A 20,077-nucleotide genomic window follows, 5' to 3' on the forward strand; every position below is an offset into this window, starting at 1 on the left:
AACAGAAATTGTGAAGGTTGATGATAACACTATAATCTGTAAGAATCTTAAACAAACTAATATTGTTAATTATTGTGACGACAGAGACATACACCTAAATGGTAACTATTTAATCAACATCAATAACAGTACAATCCAGATACTAAATCAAACCTTTGGTAACACAAATGTAAAATTTATTGACAGGTTCTTTTATAATGAAAATACGGATTATAATTTCACCAAAAACATTGATTTCAAAGAGATAGTTTTAGAAAATAAGAGAAACTTGGAACATATCAATATTTTAAAATTTCATAAAAATATAAATTACCTATCTGGTTCAATTGTAATCGCATTTCTGTTAATACTATTTATCATAATACTTACCCTATATCATGGACACAAAAAATTGAAAATTGTTGTAAAAAGCTCGCAATCCAGTAAAATTCCGGAGAATTTTAAGTTAAATAGGGGAGAGGTTAAATATCTGCTTGGGTCGCCAAGCTTATCTTCCATTCACAGTTAATTCCCATGAGAATTATTAAGCCAAACATTGTGAACATGAATCATTTTAATAGAATCATAAACATTATTGAATTTAACAGCATAACAATATTGCAGGTGCATCTGCATAACAGATGCACAAAACAATAGATCATGGGAAAAGTAAACAATGGAGCGAGCATCGTAGGTGTTAAGATAGCATTAAGTATTAGAAATAATCAGTCTAGCTGGAACTGTACTAGTATTAGGATCATAAAGATCAATAAAATATATTTTTATTAATAACCTCCAGTGTTATTAATTTTAGTCACATAAGGACTGGCAAGATCACTGTCTTGTACAGTAAGAGCTTTGACCCTATGGTAAGACGTTTCGAGCGAAACAGTTTTTGTAAGCTGAAATAGCCAACAACCGTGTGCGGATTTCATAGCCACAGTTTCTATCGGTTGCGATTTTCGACCCTAGATATGTCCCAAAGTTATAATATAACTTCCTATCTTTATTGTTCTCATTTAATCAGTGCCATTTGATGCTGTTGCTTCTTTGATTTTTGGCGCTGACATTGCCACCATGTACTTTGCTTTGCCTTTAATGTTGTGCAGTCAAAGATCTGACGCGGCCTGCTCGATCTGGATGAAGGTAGATGGTACATTTTCGATTGTTCTTTCGATAATGTCAATAACGTCAGCATATGCCAATAGTTGGGTGGACTTTTGGTGAGGCTTAAACAATCTTTCGCGCACTTGTGTTTGTATCTCCCCATTAACACCTTGGGCTGTTCTGTTTCTGGTAAGTTCGCCCAGCGAACTGCAGTTCCCCCAGCCGTTCCTCTTCATTTTTCAGGGTCGTAGCCATAAACCGATTTCCCACTACACAAAAGCGCCCTGGTCCGTGTAGCAGCGTTCTTGATCCTTTCCTGACCAGCTCGCCAATGTGGCCTAGAATCCAGAGTATCCAGATCTTATTGAGCAAGTTCAGTTTTTAAAACGTTGTCACACCTGTCGGTTAGAATAGCAGTGTTCGGCCCCCATTGTTCCTTGGTGAACTTCTTCACATTTACAAATAATGTTGAACACCTAGTGTGAAGCTTATAATCGACAGAGTACTTTGCAGAGCAAATTCTTTGTGTAAATAACTGGTAACGCAGTTAAATTTTGAATTATAACGCAAGTTCAACTGCCATGCACTCCAAGTTCTTCACATAGGGAAACACAACACCTTTGGAGGTGGTAAACCTCGGCGCAAAATCCAACATCGACTGTTGCGCTGTTGATGATAATAACCTGTTCAATAAATTTCGAATCGGCAATCACTAAGGATAAAATCAGCTGGGTTATAACCAGCTTCGGCGCATATTAATTTCCAGGCCCACATAGTTAATGCTCGTCATGCTCTAGTAACCGCAACAAAAGATGGTACCGTGTCTTGTAAAGAGAGCTGTATTTCTTTCAAACATGTATCGCAGTATCGTTCAAATATGTAAGGACTAGGTCTAACTCCTCAATTTCGTTGTCCTGGGTCTGAATCTCTGTGGGGAGTTCCGACCACTCAGGCTCTCCTCTTTTGTGTTGCATAGAGTTCTAGAGTTCATTCTGGCCATAAGGAACACGATGGAGAGGTCACCCGTCTCTGAACCTTAACAGGCCTACTTCAAAGCAAATCAGGGGGTAATTAGCACGGTTAAGCGGTCGTTACATTAGAAGCAATACATATTAGCTGCGTTCCTGGATATAGAGGGGGCAGCCAACAAAGTGAATACTAAGGGTCAAGGAGGCTCTAACTAGAATAAGATTGGAGCGGTATCTTTTGCAACGTATTCATGTATTCATTCTGATCCAAGAGGTAGCAACGTGTCCAGAAGGGACCACTTTCAACCAAATTGACCACGTATTGATCGAACGCCGTCACCTCTCAGCGTTGATGAATGTCAGAACATATAGGGGGCCAATAAAGACTCGGATCACTATCTCGTTGGCATGGTGCTCCGAGCTCGAATAACAATACCACCTACAATACCCTCTGACAATCAGGTGCGACTGAATGCTGAATCCATCCACAACACTGTCCTCTGCGACACCTATAAGAGGGAAATGGATGCCGCAATAACCGCAATCAACAGAGATCCTGGAGATGAAGCATCAACAAATGATCTTCACAACCACCTGAAGAACGTTATCATTGATACGGCCACAAAGATACTTGGCCCCAGCCGCAAAAAAAAGCGGGCACGGCTGGTTTAACGACGAATGTAAGCTAGCAACGGAACGGAAGAATGCCGCATACCAAGTAGTGTTGCATTCTCAAAGAACGCGGGCACGCACAAAGACTTATCACGAAGAAGCGACTTCACAGACGGAAAAAGGAAGCCTGGGAGAACCAAAAAGTCTGTGAACTCGAAAGTACAGGGAGCAACCGCATCAGGCGCGGAAGTTTTATCAACCAGTCAGCAGGATGAAGCCTTATACACCTCGATTCTCATCCTACCAATACAAAGAGGGAAATCTGACTTCCGACAGAATGGGCATATTAGAGCGATGGGTTGAGTACTTTGATGAGCTACTGAACAATAAGAACATCGGCGAGTTGGAGGTCCCATACCATACAAAAGAGACTTTGTTCCATGAAAATCAGCAACAGATTAGATTTTCTATGAGCGGTTAGGACAACATAGGCAGGGTAAAACTGTTCACGGCCATGAGAGAATTCGGTATCCCAATGAAATTGATAAGACTGACTAGGCTGACCCTGACCAATGTGCGAGGCCACATAAAAGCCGCAGGATCACTCTCGAGACCATTCAACATCACCAACGGTCTAAGACAAGAGGATGCCCTATCATGCGTCCTCTTTAACCTGGCCCTCGAGATCGGGTGATGCTGAGGTAAATGCGAGGGGTCCGATCCATTTTAAGTCCACCCAACTACTGGCCTATGCTGACGATATCGACATCATTGGGGGAATGACCCGAGACGTACAAATTGCCTTCATAAATCAATCATCATCAATAAATCACAACCGATAACAGCTACGATGATGAAATCCGCACACAGTTGTTGTCAGCCAACAGAGCCTATTTCACCTTACAAAAACTGTTCCGCTCGAAACGACTAACCATAGGATCAAAGCTCTTACTGTACAAGACAATAATCTTGTCAATCCTCATGTATCCCTCGGAGACTTGGGTTCTTAGCAAGAAAAATTGCGAACTATTGGCCGCGTTCGAGAAAAGAATCCTCCGAAGAATTTTTGGCCCCCAGCCGTAGCCTACATAACGACGAAATCTATGAGCGATACGATGACCGCCAGGTTGTGGATAAAATCCGGCTCAATAGGTTACGGTGGGCGGGTCACTTAATCCGTATGGGTGAGGATGATCCACCCCGGAAAGTCTATAAGGGCAATATCTGTGGTAGGAAAAGAAGACGAGGCAGACCCTGCCTGAGATGGAGCAATGGCATAGGTCAGGACGCTAGACAGCTTTTAAGGATATCGAATTGGTGGACCTCGGCGCAGAACCGTCTGTCTGGAGTTCTTTATTAAGGCATGCCTAGACCGGATACCGGTTGTTAGTATATGCGTTTTAAAAGCACCTTATCGAATGAAATGAAGACCATTTATAAATGTATATATAACGATTGCTTAACATTACCCTCAGTAATCCGCTCGGCTAGTAATCACCTAAATAAATTTAATTTTCAACTTTTCCATTTTATTGTTATTTGCCTCTTGAACACTTGAATCAATGATGCTTTTCATTATCAACTTCCAAATTCTTATAAACTGATTGTGAGCACCCCATGATAAACGATACAAAATCTTGATTAAAGTCTTCCACCCAAATATCTGATTTCTAATCAGAGATTGGCGCGAATTTCCTACAAACTTCAACACATACAACTATCCCTTTCTACACAGAATCCAACTAGAAAATTCAGAACGCACCAACTCCGAGATCAGCGCCGTGGTTCAGTCCTATTGGTCGCGCTGGAACAGCATCTGACAGCTGACAAGTTTACCTTTTGAAAAATTCTGATTCTGATTTGCCCGGTGTAGTGTTGTTTGCCGGCTATTGTTAGCGATCTAATCAATTCAGGGATACGGGAAATGTGTTGAGGGAGCAGACGGCACCAGGACACACAACAAAGGGATAAAATGTGCGCGGCGATTCGCCTTTAATTTAATTTGCAGCTTTACAAGTGCATTCTGTTCTTTGTAGGGTGCTCTTGGCAAGGTGGTTGTTTGCCGCGTCAACACTTCTCTGTTTCAAATATGCTTTCTCATCGACCAAATCTCATCCGATAACAACCCTTATAAATGCGAAATGGGCCCAGACTCCACTATACATGGAAATTGCCGAATATCTGTCGGACCAAAATGCAAATGTCTACTGGGATTTTGTGGAGGGACTTGGAGGTCTTGAAACTCCCATAAATGAAATTGGTACTGAGCTAAGCGCTGATTCTAGGAAACTACGACGAACTAAATACTGGTCTATTTTCAGAAACTGAGTCGAAAAAATACAATGTGGCGTTGAGGATAGTACAGGGGTTGCTTACTCCCCCGCATGTTGCCTTGATGAAGTTGTCAGTTGCCATGCACACCCTTACGCCGCGAATTCAAGCTCATTTGCAAATCTCGAAGGAAATTCTCGGAGAGAAGGACTGCGACGAAGGGAACTTTGTCCAAATCGGCGAAAATGTGTACTGCTCGTTGTCCGAATTGAAACAGGCGCTTCCCGTTTCAAAGCCAAGTACCGTTGAGGTTTTCAGCTTCGATCATGTCTACCCGGGAACGGAAAACAGCACGAACTGCGTCGTTCTCTATAGTGACATCGGCTCAAAACAATTTCAAACATATCATAATTATCTTAAGGAAAATGCTGCCAAGTTTGATATCAAATATGTCTCCAGGCATTACATCAAGGTGAATATCCGTCCATTTTAAGGTTCAATGATTTTTCACAAAATCCCGTTTCAGGCATACTCGAAACAAAAAGTTGGCCTCTCAGGATACGGTGTAGAATTGCATTTGAAATCAACCGAATACAAAAGTCAAGACGACTCTCCCCAGCAAAGTGACGACGCCGCGAAAACCGGAAACGACGATGATGAGCCCGAAGTTGAAGGTTTCGACTTTAAAGTTTTGAAGTATGGTGCACACTTTCCAAGAAAAATGTGATCTAATATGCATCTTCCTACTAGATCCCGGTTACCAAATCTGGCACATTCGTTGGATCGGTTCAGGAGTGCTTTGCTAGAGAAAAGTGAGGAGATTGCTCCGCTGAAGGCATGGGAATTCCAGGATCTTGGGCTGCAGGCTGCCCAGCGCGTTGCAGAGATACAAGGCGATGAAGCGTTGCAAGTTTTACAGTTCATAGCGCAGAATTTCCCTTCGCAGGTAAGATTTATAGATACTAAGTGGGGTGAACGCTTAAGTGGTGGTGATTGCAGAATTGGTGGTTCTTGCTATCAATAACAATGACAGCGTTTGCTACTGGGGCTCTGCAGTTCTGCCCGGCAAATGCTCTCAATGTACTCCTGCATCTCTTCCCCCTAGACCTCCACATTAAATACGTTGCAGCGTGCAGTGGCATCAGACAACGTGAGTCCGGATGCTGGGCATCGAATTCCTATAGCCACAGAAACATCCTAGATGAAGTACCTTGGGAAATCTGGGCATTCCTCACGGACTATGCCACACGCACGCTGAACTCCACGAGAAACTTCGCTGTGGACTTTCCAATCAGGGCAAAGTGGAAGACCAGCGGCGTATTGCTAGGTTATGACACGGTATTCTTTACGGACGGATCAAAGATGGCTGGTGGAGTCGGCGCGGGGGTTTTTTCGAATACACACAATGTATCCAAGTCGTATGGTCTCCCAGGTTTTGCCAGTGTATGCCAGGCGGAAGTACTGGCGATATTGGTAGTCTGTCGATGGCTGGAACTAGATTCGGGCCCCAAGCGTAACACAGCCATTCTGACCGACAGCCAAGCGGCCATCAAGGCCATGTACTCAGCGACGACATCTTCCAGGCTGGTGGAGCAGTGCAGAGACGCCCTGAACTGTCTGGGCGGCCCGCTCAAGGTCAGCCTCCTCTGGGTTCCCGGGCATACGAACATAGAGGGGAATGAACGGGCTGACGGATTGGCCAGGCGAGGCTCTGCTCTTGGCAGTCCTTCGGCGAATACAGTCGGTGTTCCACTGGCGGCTGTCGGAGGCCGAGTCTACTCGCACTACCTAGTAGCTGCTAAGATGGCGAAGGCTTACGAGCTGTGCCAAGTCAAGGAGAATTTGGCCCGCTTATAACATAGCCCGATCCCGAGAGCTCCTGTGCCAGAGGCGTGCAAATGCATTCAAAATTACGGCGGTCTGCACGGGGCACTGGCCCATAGGGGACCATGTCGAAGGGTTGTCATACCCTATAATTCGCATTTCTGAAGCTACGGAGAAAGAAGTTAAACCCTCATGCGCTTTCTCTCTCGCTGCCTCACCTCTGCCCTTGGAGCAGCGTGAGCGGCGGACCAAATGGAGAGCAACTTACTCCCACGTCTCTTTGGTCCACGGATCCCTCGTTTGGGGCATGGCACGTCTGACGAGTTGCCTCTGGCCTGGACGAAACCGTTTGTCCTATAATTTTGTAATGCTTGGGTGTCATGCCCCAAACGAGGGATTCGCGAACCAAAGAGACGTGGGGGTAAGTTGCTCTCCATTTGGTCCGGTCCAACAACAAGTCACTTATCCTAAACAATTTACAAAAACTGTTCCGCTCGAAATGTCTCACCATAGGGTCAAAGCTCTTACTGTACAAGACTATGATCTTGCCAGTCCTCATGTATTCCTCGAAGACTTGGGTTCTTAGCAAGAAGAATTGCGAACTTTTGGCCGCCTTCGAGAGAAGAATCCTCGGAAGAATTTTTGGCCCCCTACATGAGGATGGACGATTCCGTAGTCTACATAACGATGAAATCCTCGAACGATACAATGACCGTCAGGTTGTGGATAAAATTCGGCTTAATAGGTTGTGGTGGGAGGGTCACTTAATCTGTATGGATAAGGATGATCCAGCCCGGAAACTCTATAAGAAGGATATATATGGTAGAAAAAGAAGGCGAGGCAGACCCTGCCTGAGATGGAGCGATGGCGTAGTTCAGGACGCCAGACAGCTTTTAGGGATATCGAATTGGTGGACCACGACGCAAAACCGGGATGTCTGGAGTTCCTTATTAAGGCAGGCCTAGACCGGATACCGCTCGTTGCGCCGTTGATGATGATGCAAAATCTGCATCTTTTTTTGTAAAAAGTGTTTCCCAAAACTGGAATCAGAGCCGTAAATTTGGTGCGACCTAAATCGTCAGGCTGTGCAGTTACAAGCGGACGGAGCGTATAAGCAACCAATAAGCACAACGTTTCGTTGGCAAGATAACTAACTTCTTATGATGCACGTAGCATAATATTCGTCCATGATGCTGTTGTAGTTTTGTCAGTTCCATCGCGTGTAATGACAATAAAACTGAAGCACGACCTCACTGAATACAAAACAGTCAATAAAATAACGTGAGAACAGACTATTGGATGCCCTGATATTACATGCTATTACTGGCAGCCCATGGAGTTTTCAAAGATGCAATTCTTCTCATCATTCTTATCCTTTTTTTTCAGGCTAAATCCCTACTCGCTCAAAAAGTCAGCGACGACTTCAAGAAAGAAATGAAACACAACATCGAAAGCTTGGGACGAAATTTGAATCTACAACCACCAGACGCCGCACTTTTTGTCAACGGCATGTTTTTCGATGCAGACACGCTAGATTTAGTATCTCTGATGGACACACTACGGACTGAGCTTGATGTTTTAAGCGGACTTCATGACATCGGTAAATTTTAACATAATACTAGCTTTCTCATCTTAATACATGAAGTAAATCTATTTCAGGGTTAAAGGGTTCAATAACTGCCAATCTACTTGCTCTTGACTTGTCCATGTCTTCGCAAAAAGAGTTTGCAATCGACATCCGTGATTCTGCAATTAATTGGATAAACGATCTTGAAAGTGATTCACAGTATCGTCGCTGGCCGACAAGTGTTATGGATTTGTTGCGGCCAACATTCCCAGGAATGCTGCGAAATGTCCGAAAAAATCTTTTCAATTTGGTGAGTCATGGAAATCATTTTTAAATAAACGTCTTTACCCCAAGCCGTTGATGAATTCCAGGTGTTAGTAGTAGATCCGATCGGTACAGAAGCTCGGCCGCTACTAAAATTGGCAGAAAGCTTCATCGTTCATATGGCGCCTATTCGTCTAGGATTGGTATTTGACACACGAGCGGAGAATGATGACATGAAGGACGCTTATAGAGGCATTGTATGCGCATTCAATTACATGATGCAGCATCAAAGTCCCCGCTCGGCAATTGGATTCTTAACTGATGTATGTATTCGAAAAATTGAAAACTGCATTCTTCAATATCATTTCAACTTCTCTTTCCTAGATTTATTCATCAGTAAAACCAACAAAAGACGTTACAGTTCTTGACATTAAATCGGAAATGAAGAAATCGATGAAATCTCTTAGTGCCAAGGAAATAGAATCCATCATTGGAGAAGACTCGGAATATGATTATGGCTTCCAATTGGCGAGAGAGTTCATAGATCGCCTTGGTTATGAACATAGTCCCCAAGCATTGATGAATGGTGTACCCCTGCAAGAAAGCTTACTAAAGGCAGACGATTTCGAAGAAGCAGTATTGACGGAAATTATGCAGCAAACACCGATCATTCAGAAAAACGTCTACAAAGGAGAGTTAGCCGATTCTGATAACGTGATGGACTTTTTGATGTCCCAACCTCATGTCATGCCAAGGTCAGTAAATTTTTTCCAAATAAATGACGTGGTAAATTGGTATTATTACGAAAATGCTATAAGTAGCCATTAGGGTTAAGATTACCAATGAGGAACTCAACCAAGGAAGGCATAAGGAGATGAATGGCCAGAGATTCGGAGCAGTCTGCAGTTATGAGAGGTGTAGAGGGTGGAGGTTTCGAGGGAGAAAACACTGAAGAGAAGGTTGCAGGATTGTTGTGGGAAGTTGGCAGTGGAGTCAGCGAAACTGATAGAAGAAGGGAGAGATTGAGTGGGATTACGAGAATGCGTGAGACCAAAAAGGTTTTAAGTTACCGCGGGCAAGGACGGCTTCGACGCCCAATAAGTACCTTTTACGCGCTTTTCTAACCATTGACTTCACAGTACAGCGTATAGCCTTAAAGTGAGCAAGGTCGGCATCATTCTTAGAAGCCCGAAACTTATATATAAAATATACACTGCGGAAGAAGTTGTTGTGCGGAATGTTAATAAGAATTTTCGTTGTGAAATAAGTTGGGTATGAAAGTAGACAAGGAGGGGAAGATGAGACATAACAGGAGAGGAGATCGGACAGAATATTGTAAAAAGTGTTAGGGCTTGATCACACGATGAGTTGCTTAATATAAGTACCCAATTGAAAGACGCTAAAGCTGAGTTCAGACCGTCAAAAATGGCTTTGCGGAAGTAGAACTTAGTAGATTTACGCTTGGTTTTGGGTTTTGAAGGAGGGAGCTCCGCGCGATCGAGAGTGCGGTCCAAGGAGTTTTTGGTGGTATTGAAATTCAGCGCAGAGCAAGTGTTCATAACGGAAGAATGGGAGAGGTTGTTGGAAGGAATTGGAAGGCTAGGATGATTAGGCCAGTGGAGCATGGGGAGGTTAAAATCTCCGCAAAGGAAGAAAGGGAGGGAAGGGAATCTGACAGTAAGGAGTTCAAACAAACTGTCATATAGGTGAGAATGACAAACACAGGGGACATATACACAAGATACAATGAACGGGAGGAAGTTGGGCGGGGAGACACGAAGAGTAACACAATCAAAAGGAAAGCCAGAGGAGGAGAAGACGAGTTCGGCAGGGAGTGTATCTTTTATTGCAATTAGGGCTCCATCGCCGGTAGACTTACGAGATGCATCCCGGTCCCTGTCACAGCGGAAAGTGGAGTACCCTTCGGGGAGCTCGAAGTTTAATATGGCATCGTCCAGCCAGGTTTCGGAGAAACAGATGGCATAGTGTTGCTGAGCCAGCGCGTATAAATTAAAGACCCCCAGCTTGGTTCTTAAACCCCTAACGTTCTGATAAAACAGACGGACAATAAATATGGATCCAGTTATATAGCTCAGCGAGGCAGGCGGGTTGCCCGGGAATTGGGGCACTTGTATGGCTTAATGAATACATCTTCAGGCCAGAAAGAAAGGTTACCGGGGACGTCAACTACATGTGGATAAGTGACCTTGAAAGATGCAATCACCCGGTCGGTGTTGTTGTCTTTTGTCAGTTTGACGCAGGACCGAGGAGAAAGTAAACCAACTTTGCTCTTTATATACTCCAGAACATCGTCCGTAGAAGTTGCGGACGCTAGCCTGGAGATAAAGAGCTGCTTAGGTGGGGGAGTGAACTTTAGCTTTGGGTCACTGGTATGGGTGGATGAAGTGCCAAGATATATGGCAGCGGCGGGAAGTGGAGCTTCATCTTCGGTTCGGCTCAAGTCGGAGCCAATGTTGTTGTCTGAATCCATTTTGGGCATTTCAGAAGTAAGAACTCTGTCGCGCTTGGATGACAAATTCGTGTAATTCTTGGATCGGTGTGAGAAAGAGATAGGGTCCCTATGTTGCATTTGGACCAAAGCTTCTTTTGCTTTCTTCTAGCGTCGTGGATAATGTGACTTCTGTGTCGTATCAGTCAAGGTATTTCACGTATGACTTATAGGTTGCCTTTCAACTCAATTATACCAGATCAAGCTGCACTGCGCTATAACACCGACATGTCTTGGAAACGAGAAGTGGGAATAAGTTGTAACTCCGCCAAAGTCCTATTTGAAATTTCGACACTGAAAACCTTCAATTCCAGAGTGTTTTGTCTATAGGTTTTAGCCTGACCTGGTGAGCTAGTAAGTAGATATCTTCGCCATCAAAGTATTTCAGGACAAATATAATGACAGACGTTCTCTAAGCCATCAAAGACATCACCGATAAGAATTGTCGGTGGCAGAACGCAGACATTCCTCGGAGATTTTACGTCAATTCTGCATGGAATATAGAGCACCACTATATGTCGCTCTGAGAAACTATAAAATGTTAGTTTCTTGCTTCCTATGCAGAACTCATGATATTAACATTTTTTTCAAAATTGATGAAAAGCAGATGAAGCGAGGAACTGGGGGGTTGATGTATAGGAAGCTACTCTTAGCTGATCAAGCTTTAAATGTCTTATTTAATGCATTTCGACATTAGTTTCACCATTATTTTTGCGATAGCAGGGAACAGGCATATGTCTCTCTAATCGTCTCATATTGGCTTCGCATATCTATCGAAACTATTACCTGAAACTTTCTTTCTTGATGCAGCATATGGAATGAAAGCCGTTTTTTCCTTTGTTTTACTAATCCGCAGTGCGGGCATTTTCGTTCAAGCTGAAAAAATCGATCATTCGAAGGACTTCCTACACCGATGTCAAGGAGCGACTGCACAGTGCCAAACCGACAAACAGCGAAGCCTTGAGTGATTTCTAAATCTCCAGCTCAGAGGGGAGTTGTTATCTCAATAGGTCATACATTGAATTAGTTGTTTCTCTGAGAGAGGGTTGAATTCACGATGTGGTTCGGCTGATAATATCGCTATATTTGCTTCGCCCATTCTAAAGCGACTTACAATTCGACGCGCGTGCATTTCTTGGTACAGAAAAATTGAGTCACCTTAAGAGCTCGATCTGCTTGCCCAGAAAGATCTCAGCATTATTCGAAGTCCTTTTGAATTCTCTATTGATCCGGATAAGGCCATTGTCGATGTGTTTCGCAAGCATGAGCTACTATGCCTATTAACAAAGGGGCATGGATCTATGACCGTTGGGTACCATCCGAGTTTCTTTGGTGTGTCCGTACAAAGATGGTTTCAGCATCTTGTATCAATATTTTCTTTAAGGATGTGAGTTGGTTCCATCTCCTTGATCACAGGCCACATTCATTTTGAGGAGCAACTGATTCCCAGGTTTTAGGGCAAGAACTACTTGTTTTGGTAAAGTTATCACTTTTTCGAATTCAAAGAATGGCCAACAGTTTCGTTTTAAGGTTAGAGGTGAGGCCGTTTCTGTGACGAAGTCGTCAAAGTTTGGAGTCGGTGACTGGCTTTGAATCTAAAACAGCACCTTTTCCCCCTTATTTGTGTGTTATGTTGTTCTCTTTTCTTGGTAATTCTCTGATTGTGCGTATCATTTTGTCATCTCTGAGACTGTAATTCCCAGTCAGTGTCGGGTCGGCAGTCCCGCCTTCTACTCGCAGATCGCAGTGCTGACGCTCATCTCCTCCAGGTATCTCTGGAGTTTTCCAGCCAGTTTTTTTTTGAAACGATGAGTCGGTCCTAAGTGTCCATCCACTTAATGGCGTACTGTAATAATTGAAGAGTAACTGATTGTTATATTTCACTGCACGTACCACTCGTGTCCATTTCTCTGTTCGCTTCTTTTAAATTAAAAAAAACTGAAAAGTTTAGGAACAGATGTAACTCTTCCTCTGTCTGAGTCAGAAATCTCGGCTTTGTTTCCTTGTTTCCCTTTCTTTTTTCCTATGCAGGGTAGGGACAGATGATGTTTGAAGGGGTTCTATGTATCGTTTCTCGAGAGATCCTTGTGTGTTTTCCCAGTGGAGATCATGTTTTTTTCCAGGCCTAGCTGGTCTCCGGAAACCAGCCTCGGTATCCTTTGTTGACCTTCTAATCGATGAAGTAGTCTTTATGCTCCTTTGAGATCCATTTTCGGCGCCTTTCCTTTAAACGATTCTTCTCCAAAAGTTTTGAGGTTCTTCATGACTTTGATTCTGTTACTTGACTGGCGGATTATCCATTCCACTACTCCGCCTTTCAATCTGATTGGGTGAACAATGCATTTTTTTATTACAGTTCACATTTTAAATGTAAGCTTACTGACACGGAGTAATGTTTGAGCCGGTTCTACAATAGTTATTGTCAAAGTCCAATGCAGTTGTAGTAGGGATTGTGTGACTGCTACGTTTGCATGATGCTGGTTCATCCTTCTAATGACTTCGAATCTCATATGATACAATTTTCATCTCTTGGCTCCGACTGCAACAGTCCACCCTCCACGCTGATCTTTTCTCTATTTTTCTGTCGTTGAGATGTACATTCCTGCCCTCACATGTAGTGGACAAGGGTCAATTTCAGAAGGTTTTTTCTTAGCTCTTGATGAGGTCTTGGCAAAAATTGCTTAGATTGGTAAAAGAGTTACAGAGCTAAGGTTTTATGGGTATATCTACCTATGCTCTATGAGTAAATATATAAAACATTCCACTTAGCCACAGTTAACAGTTCAAAACATTCAACAAATTTCAGATTGAATCAACGAATCCTATCAACAGAAGAGCCAATAATAGTCGATCTATCAGGAAAACCGCGAAGCGATATTAAAAATGTGAATGCGCTCTTCCAGCTTTCTATTCGTGACATGACTGCAACGGTTCTCGATAATATAAAGTATTTTGTCTCAAAGAGTGCATTAGATAAACCCACGGACCAGGAACTACATTACATGACGCTATGGGTATTCGGTGATCTTGAAACGGAAAATGGTCGAACATTACTACGAAATGCTTTGGATTATATGGTAACTAACACTAGAAATGGAAAGGCGATAGGATGTTAATATTTCGTGAATATCTTGTAGAAATCCAATAACGATATTCGTGTTGCATTCATCCCCAATACAGAAGGTCTAGAAGTTGCAGAGAAGAACAATTTGAATCGTTTAGTGTGGGCAGCATCACAGGCACTGAATCCACAAGAGGCAACTTTTCTTGTGCTAAAATGGCTGAGAAATCCCAACAAGGACTCGTTTAATATCCCGGTTTGGCCTTTTTGTCTTTGAAGTTTTATTTCATTACATTTTTCTAACACGTTACACAGGATGCAGTGACAGAACTCTTGCCATCAACGGAATTGCATATCAAAATGCTAAGAGTATATTCACAGCGCGTCATGAAATTAAAGAAATCCGAGAACATGGTTGTTGCAAATGGCAGATGTTACGGACCTCTCACTGATGCAGAAATCTTCAAAACTGAAGACTTTGGTTTGCTAGACCGCTTCCATAGCCATCACTATATTGATAAGATCAAGAAAACCCTGCGATCTGAATTGGGCGATGAAGGTTTGAATACAATTTATGACTCTCACTGAACTGCTTCTTGCTAAATCAACGCCAAAAATTACAGATTCAACCATCACAAGCGATACAATCTTGAAATTGATAACAACTTTGGTACCCCGACAACAGTCAAGAAGCCGCTTCACAATTCCAACTGATCTTCAAGACTTCCATTCAGCTGTAAAACTACCACCGAAGAATGAAGACATGCCACACTTCTATATAGTTGCAGTGTTAGATCCAGCTTCGAAGAGTGCCCAGAAATTAGCTTCAATTCTGATATTGTTACGTCAAGTCATCAACTGTGATATGAAAGTGTTCTTATGTGCAGTGGAGCAACATAGTGATATGCCAGTTAAAAAGTGAGTAGGAAATTGGTTGATCTTCGATTAGACTATTCTGAATATGTGATTCTGCAGCTTTTATCGATTCGTCATTGAGCCAGAAATCCGATTTACTCCAGATGGAAAAGTTGCAGACGGACCTTACGCCAAATTTACTGGATTGCCCGCCAGTCCACTATTAACTCAGAATTTACAAGTAATGGGTTTGATATTAAAACTGTTTCTCGGTTATTCAGGATAATTTGTTTTTAGGTGCCTGAAAATTGGTTAGTGGAAGTCGTGCGTTCAGTATACGATTTGGATAATATAAAACTTATAGATATCGGTGGACCTGTTCACAGTGAATATGAATTGGAATATCTACTCCTTGAAGGTATTTTCTGGTGTCTAAATAGTCTAAGAGAGTTAATTTAACGGGATTCATGAAACCACAGGCCATTGTTTCGACGCAACTACTGGCGCCCCTCCTAGAGGCCTACAGATAACATTGGGAACCCATCACCAGCCGGTGGTTGTAGACACAATAGTCATGGCCAATTTGGGATACTTCCAATTGAAAGCGAATCCAGGAGCCTGGGATTTAAGATTGCGACAAGGCAAAAGTGCAGATATTTACGACATTACACAGTGAGTTCCGACATTACTAAATGCAGCAAAGATTGCAAAGGTAATAACTCTCCTCTTTACAGCGCTGACGGTGTTAACACAATTCACAAAGAAAATTCAACTAGAGTTGTCATAAGTTCACTACGTTCTCATGTTATAAAACTGCGCGTAACTAAGAAACCGAATATGATGAGTGCCGACCTCCTGGGAGACGACAATGAATCACAGTCCGGCATTTGGGATTCAATCACAAGCTCCTTCAGCGGTAGTAGTTCCGAGTCAGCGGAAGTAATTAATATTTTCTCGCTTGCTTCTGGACACTTGTACGAGAGATTGATGAGGATTATGATGCTTTCGCTGATCAAACATACCAAGGTGGGTGTAGATTTTAAATTTATGTTTTACGTGTGATCTACAAGTGGATCTTTTTTAACAGAGTCCCGTGAAATTCTGGTTCTTGAAAAACTATCTTTCACCACAATTTATTGATTTCCTGCCACATATGTCGAAAGAATACGGTTTTGACTTCGAACTTGTTCAATATAAATGGCCACGCTGGCTACATCAGCAAACGGAGAAGCAGCGAACAATTTGGGGCTACAAGATCCTTTTCTTGGACGTTCTTTTCCCCTTAGATGTGAAGAAAATCATCTTCGTTGATGCTGATGCGGTAGGTGCAACCCTGTTAACGAAACGATCATTTCTATCATATAACCCTTTCCTCTTCCAGATCGTTCGAGCCGACATGAAAGACCTCAACGAATTAGAATTAAACGGCGCGCCATACGCTTACACACCTTTCTGTGATTCCCGTAAAGAGATGGAAGGTTTCCGCTTCTGGAAGCAAGGTTACTGGCGAAATCATCTGATGGGCAGACGTTACCACATTTCAGCTTTATACGTAGTAGATTTAAAACGTTTTAGAAAAATAGCAGCCGGAGATCGTTTGCGAGGACAATACCAAGCTTTGAGCCAAGATCCCAACAGTTTATCGAACTTAGATCAGGACTTGCCGAACAATATGATCCATCAAGTTTCCATAAAGTCACTGCCGGACGAATGGTTGTGGTGTGAGACTTGGTGCAGTACCGAATCATTGAAGAAGGCGAAAGTAATTGATTTGTGCAACAACCCAATGACAAAGGAAGCGAAATTGACTGCAGCTCAGCGTATTGTGCCAGAATGGAAGGAATATGATTTAGAAATAAAGAAATTAATGGCAAAAGTGGAAGATCATGAAATGGAAAATGATAGTAGTAGTCGTGAACAAAGTAGTAGCGAAGAGGAAGCGAGACATTCGGAGTTATAAATATTTAAATTAGGCCATTAAGATGCAACTAGTTCTGTATTTGTATAGTTATAGTTAAATTTGAACGAAATGCGCCGGTAATCTAAATAATTATAAATAAATGTCGTCCGTGTTTTTGTACACCGAATAAGATGAGAGTTCAGTTGTTTTATTTACAGGAGATTCTGTTAACCGTAATACTTACTATCTAGTGTGATCTACGGAGATTGACACGTGGATAAGTGGCGATGAGGTTGATTCCAAGCTTGTCCAAACCAATTAGAAATTCGGAAACCGACCTGAGGGAGAAATCCAGAGAGCAGCGTCAAAGCATTTTACAGACAAGGAGGAAATTCTCCTGGGGAAATGGAAAAAATGGCACTATATTGATGTTACAAGTCACACTTTAGGGAGTTTATCATGGCATAATTGAGCACGAAAAGTGACCATACTTTTTAATGAATGTAAATTGCAAGCATATCATGTCTCCGCATTAGAGTGGTATGAATAAAAAGCCGGACCCGGGGTAAAGTCAGCTCCCCACTCTGTCACGGTGTGAAAAAGTAAGGCAGTTTCCCGCAGTTTGCAAGGAAGAAATAGAAATTTCAATAGATAGCTTTCAGATTTTCCGCACAGTTTTCACCCAGAGCATAGAATTACTTTCTATTGCATAAGTTGAAATCTATTTAATGTATCAAATCTTATGAACCCTTTATAGAATTTTCCAAAATCTTATTTCGTTGTACAGGTCACGAAGTTTGCAAACTTTTCCTAGAACAATTTCTTCTAAGTTTGTCAGAGCAATCCTAGTCTGCCTATAACGTTGTACGACGGTGAGATCTGGAAATTGGTCCAATACTAGAAGGAAACATTATATTGCGTAACACCCTAAGAGGCTCAAGATGATAGGCTTTGCGTCTTTCAAGCCAGAGAGGAAGCCATGTGTGCGTTGAGGAAGTTTACTAAGAAATCCAGTGAATAAAGTTGAGCTTCAGCACCATGTTACGGTATGGAGTGGGAATTTCTTGTCCTTTATGGATAAGTAATTTCTATCCGATTACAACAAATAGAGGCAATCTTATCTCTTATTCCTCTTCATCAATTACATCAACTCGGGCAAGGTGGGCATGTTTAAGTTATCCCCTCTAATGTAGACATTCCGCACGGACTTCACAAGAAAATTTGCTGTGGATTTTCCAACCAGTGCAGAGTGAAAGAACGGCGGCGTGTTGCAAGGCTATGATACAGTATTCTTCACCGACGGATCAAAGAAGGTCTGTGGAGTCGATGCGGGGGTTTTCTCGAATACACTCAGTGTATTGTTGGGGCATGATCCTTCAGGGTGGTGAGGCAGCGGAGAAACGCGCTGAAGAGTATGGGTGGCAGTCTAGGTCACCCTCCTCCGGGTTCCCGATCATAGGGACATGCTCCTGGCTGTCCTTCGGCGGGTATAGTCTGTGCCTCGTTAGCAAATGTCAAGGGCGGGATCTGCTCGCACAATTTAGCAACCGCGGATCTCAGATACCGAAGGCTCACCACCTCTGCCAAGTCAAAGAGGATTTGGCCAACTTATACAAAAACCCGATCGTGAGAGCTCCTATGCCAGATGCGTGCAAATGCGTACAAGATTACGGCGGTCTGCATGGGCACTGGCCCATAGGGGACCTGTAGCCAGGCCCGACATACCCTACAATTCATACTGTCGATGCTACGAAGAAGAGCAACTTATTTCTCAATTTTCATGGGGGCTTATTTATATTAATAATCAGCTTTCTCCTTCGTTTTTCGCGTCTTCAACTTCCACTAACAAGATTGGTCAAAATCTATGGCAATTCTTTCGTAAACCAGAAGCTCGTGTCGTAGGAAGAAACTTTAAACCGAGAAGAAAAACTACGCGCGTTGCCCTTCAATTTCGAAATCAACCTAATTTTGTTAAAGTGTCTATTCCTCGATACCCCTGAGAAAATTGAATGCTTGGAAGAATCACCTCATCGCTTCCGCGGAAAGCCAGCAACTTTACTTGTTCATAATTCAACAGAATTGTTTGAAAGGGGTGATTACTTGTTTTATTTATAACCGACTCTTAAGAATTGTTTCGGCAAAACTACCTACATACATTGATCTTCCCAATATTTAAGATACTTTTCATACGTTAGAATGCGGGGATTAATTGCTAAAACTTTTCACCCCATGCGATTACCACCAAAAGTTCTGATGGAAAGATCAGGCCAAAAATAGCTTTATCGCAAATAGTCCACGGAAATGTGTGTTGGACTGAAGTATGCCTCATTTGAATGATCATTGTTTGGAATGCCTTCCAAGGACACACATTTCTGTATTTCAAACTTCATCTGCCAGTAATAAAAAACAGGTAGGATACATTTTTTCCTTTCTTCAGTACTTCAGCTACTTCCCTCTTCAGTACTATAGCTATAGTACGTCCAGGCTTCCCTCTTCTCTTCCCACCTAACATCTCGAGCGGGCTGTCTTCAAACAGTCTATTAAAGTTTTAGTTCTTGTTTTTCTAAGAGTTCATTTTTTTCCAGGATTGCGATTTTCTACAGTTAGTCTCAACGTTGACCACATCTAGATAATCTTATTTTATCGGCTACTACAAATTTTATGCGGAAAGCAATTCATGTTTCTTATCTTGAGAATGAAGTGACTAGAGGGACACCAACACATTTTTTGCGTTCATAATGTTTCCTTGGAGAAGCAGCCTTGACGAGAAGACGAGGAAAAGGAGGGTGTTTTCTCACGGACTAGGATGTTATCAGAGGTCTAGAATAGCGCTCGCCCAAGATTATTACCTTGATTTGACTCAGGTACTCATTCACAGCTGAGTCGACTGGTATCCAACATCCAGTCACCATAACAAATCTTTCTTCCACCAGGGAGATTTGAACCGGGGCCTTCCTTACGATCACTCGTCCTTTATATCCTCGATTGATCTGCCAATGCTGATCAAATTGATCCAACTTTTGTCCTTTAATGCCAATAAACCCAAAAAATGCCCTTTAGATAACTGATCCTATCGAAAAACACTTTAGAGCCGAAAAAAATTGTTTCCTGCTTTTTTTCTTGACCGCTACTGTATGTGCCTGCCCCTTGGCTGGAGACT

The 20,077-nt window shown here is 42.5% G+C and overlaps 1 protein-coding gene across 1 annotated transcript; it reads left to right on the forward strand.

Moving 5' to 3' along the window:
• The first annotated feature begins 4,443 nt into the window (after window positions 1–4,443).
• Window positions 4,444–17,114, forward strand: LOC119650139 (UDP-glucose:glycoprotein glucosyltransferase). The gene is made up of 19 exons (XM_038052671.1): window positions 4,444–4,640; window positions 4,703–4,926; window positions 4,988–5,409; window positions 5,464–5,633; window positions 5,688–5,883; window positions 8,148–8,361; window positions 8,421–8,638; window positions 8,700–8,915; window positions 8,977–9,347; window positions 13,908–14,178; window positions 14,239–14,418; window positions 14,478–14,721; window positions 14,786–15,080; window positions 15,138–15,258; window positions 15,315–15,435; window positions 15,497–15,689; window positions 15,752–16,043; window positions 16,105–16,338; window positions 16,399–17,114. Coding segments are annotated over exons 1-19 (4,563 nt in total). The 5' UTR covers window positions 4,444–4,638; the 3' UTR covers window positions 16,978–17,114.
• The last annotated feature ends 2,963 nt before the right edge of the window (window positions 17,115–20,077 follow it).

The sequence above is a fragment of the Hermetia illucens genome, chromosome 2, assembly GCF_905115235.1.
Source record: "Hermetia illucens chromosome 2, iHerIll2.2.curated.20191125, whole genome shotgun sequence".
In the NCBI taxonomy this organism is placed as follows: domain Eukaryota; kingdom Metazoa; phylum Arthropoda; class Insecta; order Diptera; family Stratiomyidae; genus Hermetia; species Hermetia illucens.

Bases quoted from the DNA above. Each gene is read 5' to 3' on its own strand.
- LOC119650139 (XM_038052671.1), top strand. The intron at 5,884-8,147 runs GTAAGATTTATA...CTTTTTTTTCAG, and splicing joins CGCAGAATTTCCCTTCGCAG to GCTAAATCCCTACTCGCTCA. The intron at 15,259-15,314 runs GTAATGGGTTTG...ATTTGTTTTTAG, and splicing joins TATTAACTCAGAATTTACAA to GTGCCTGAAAATTGGTTAGT.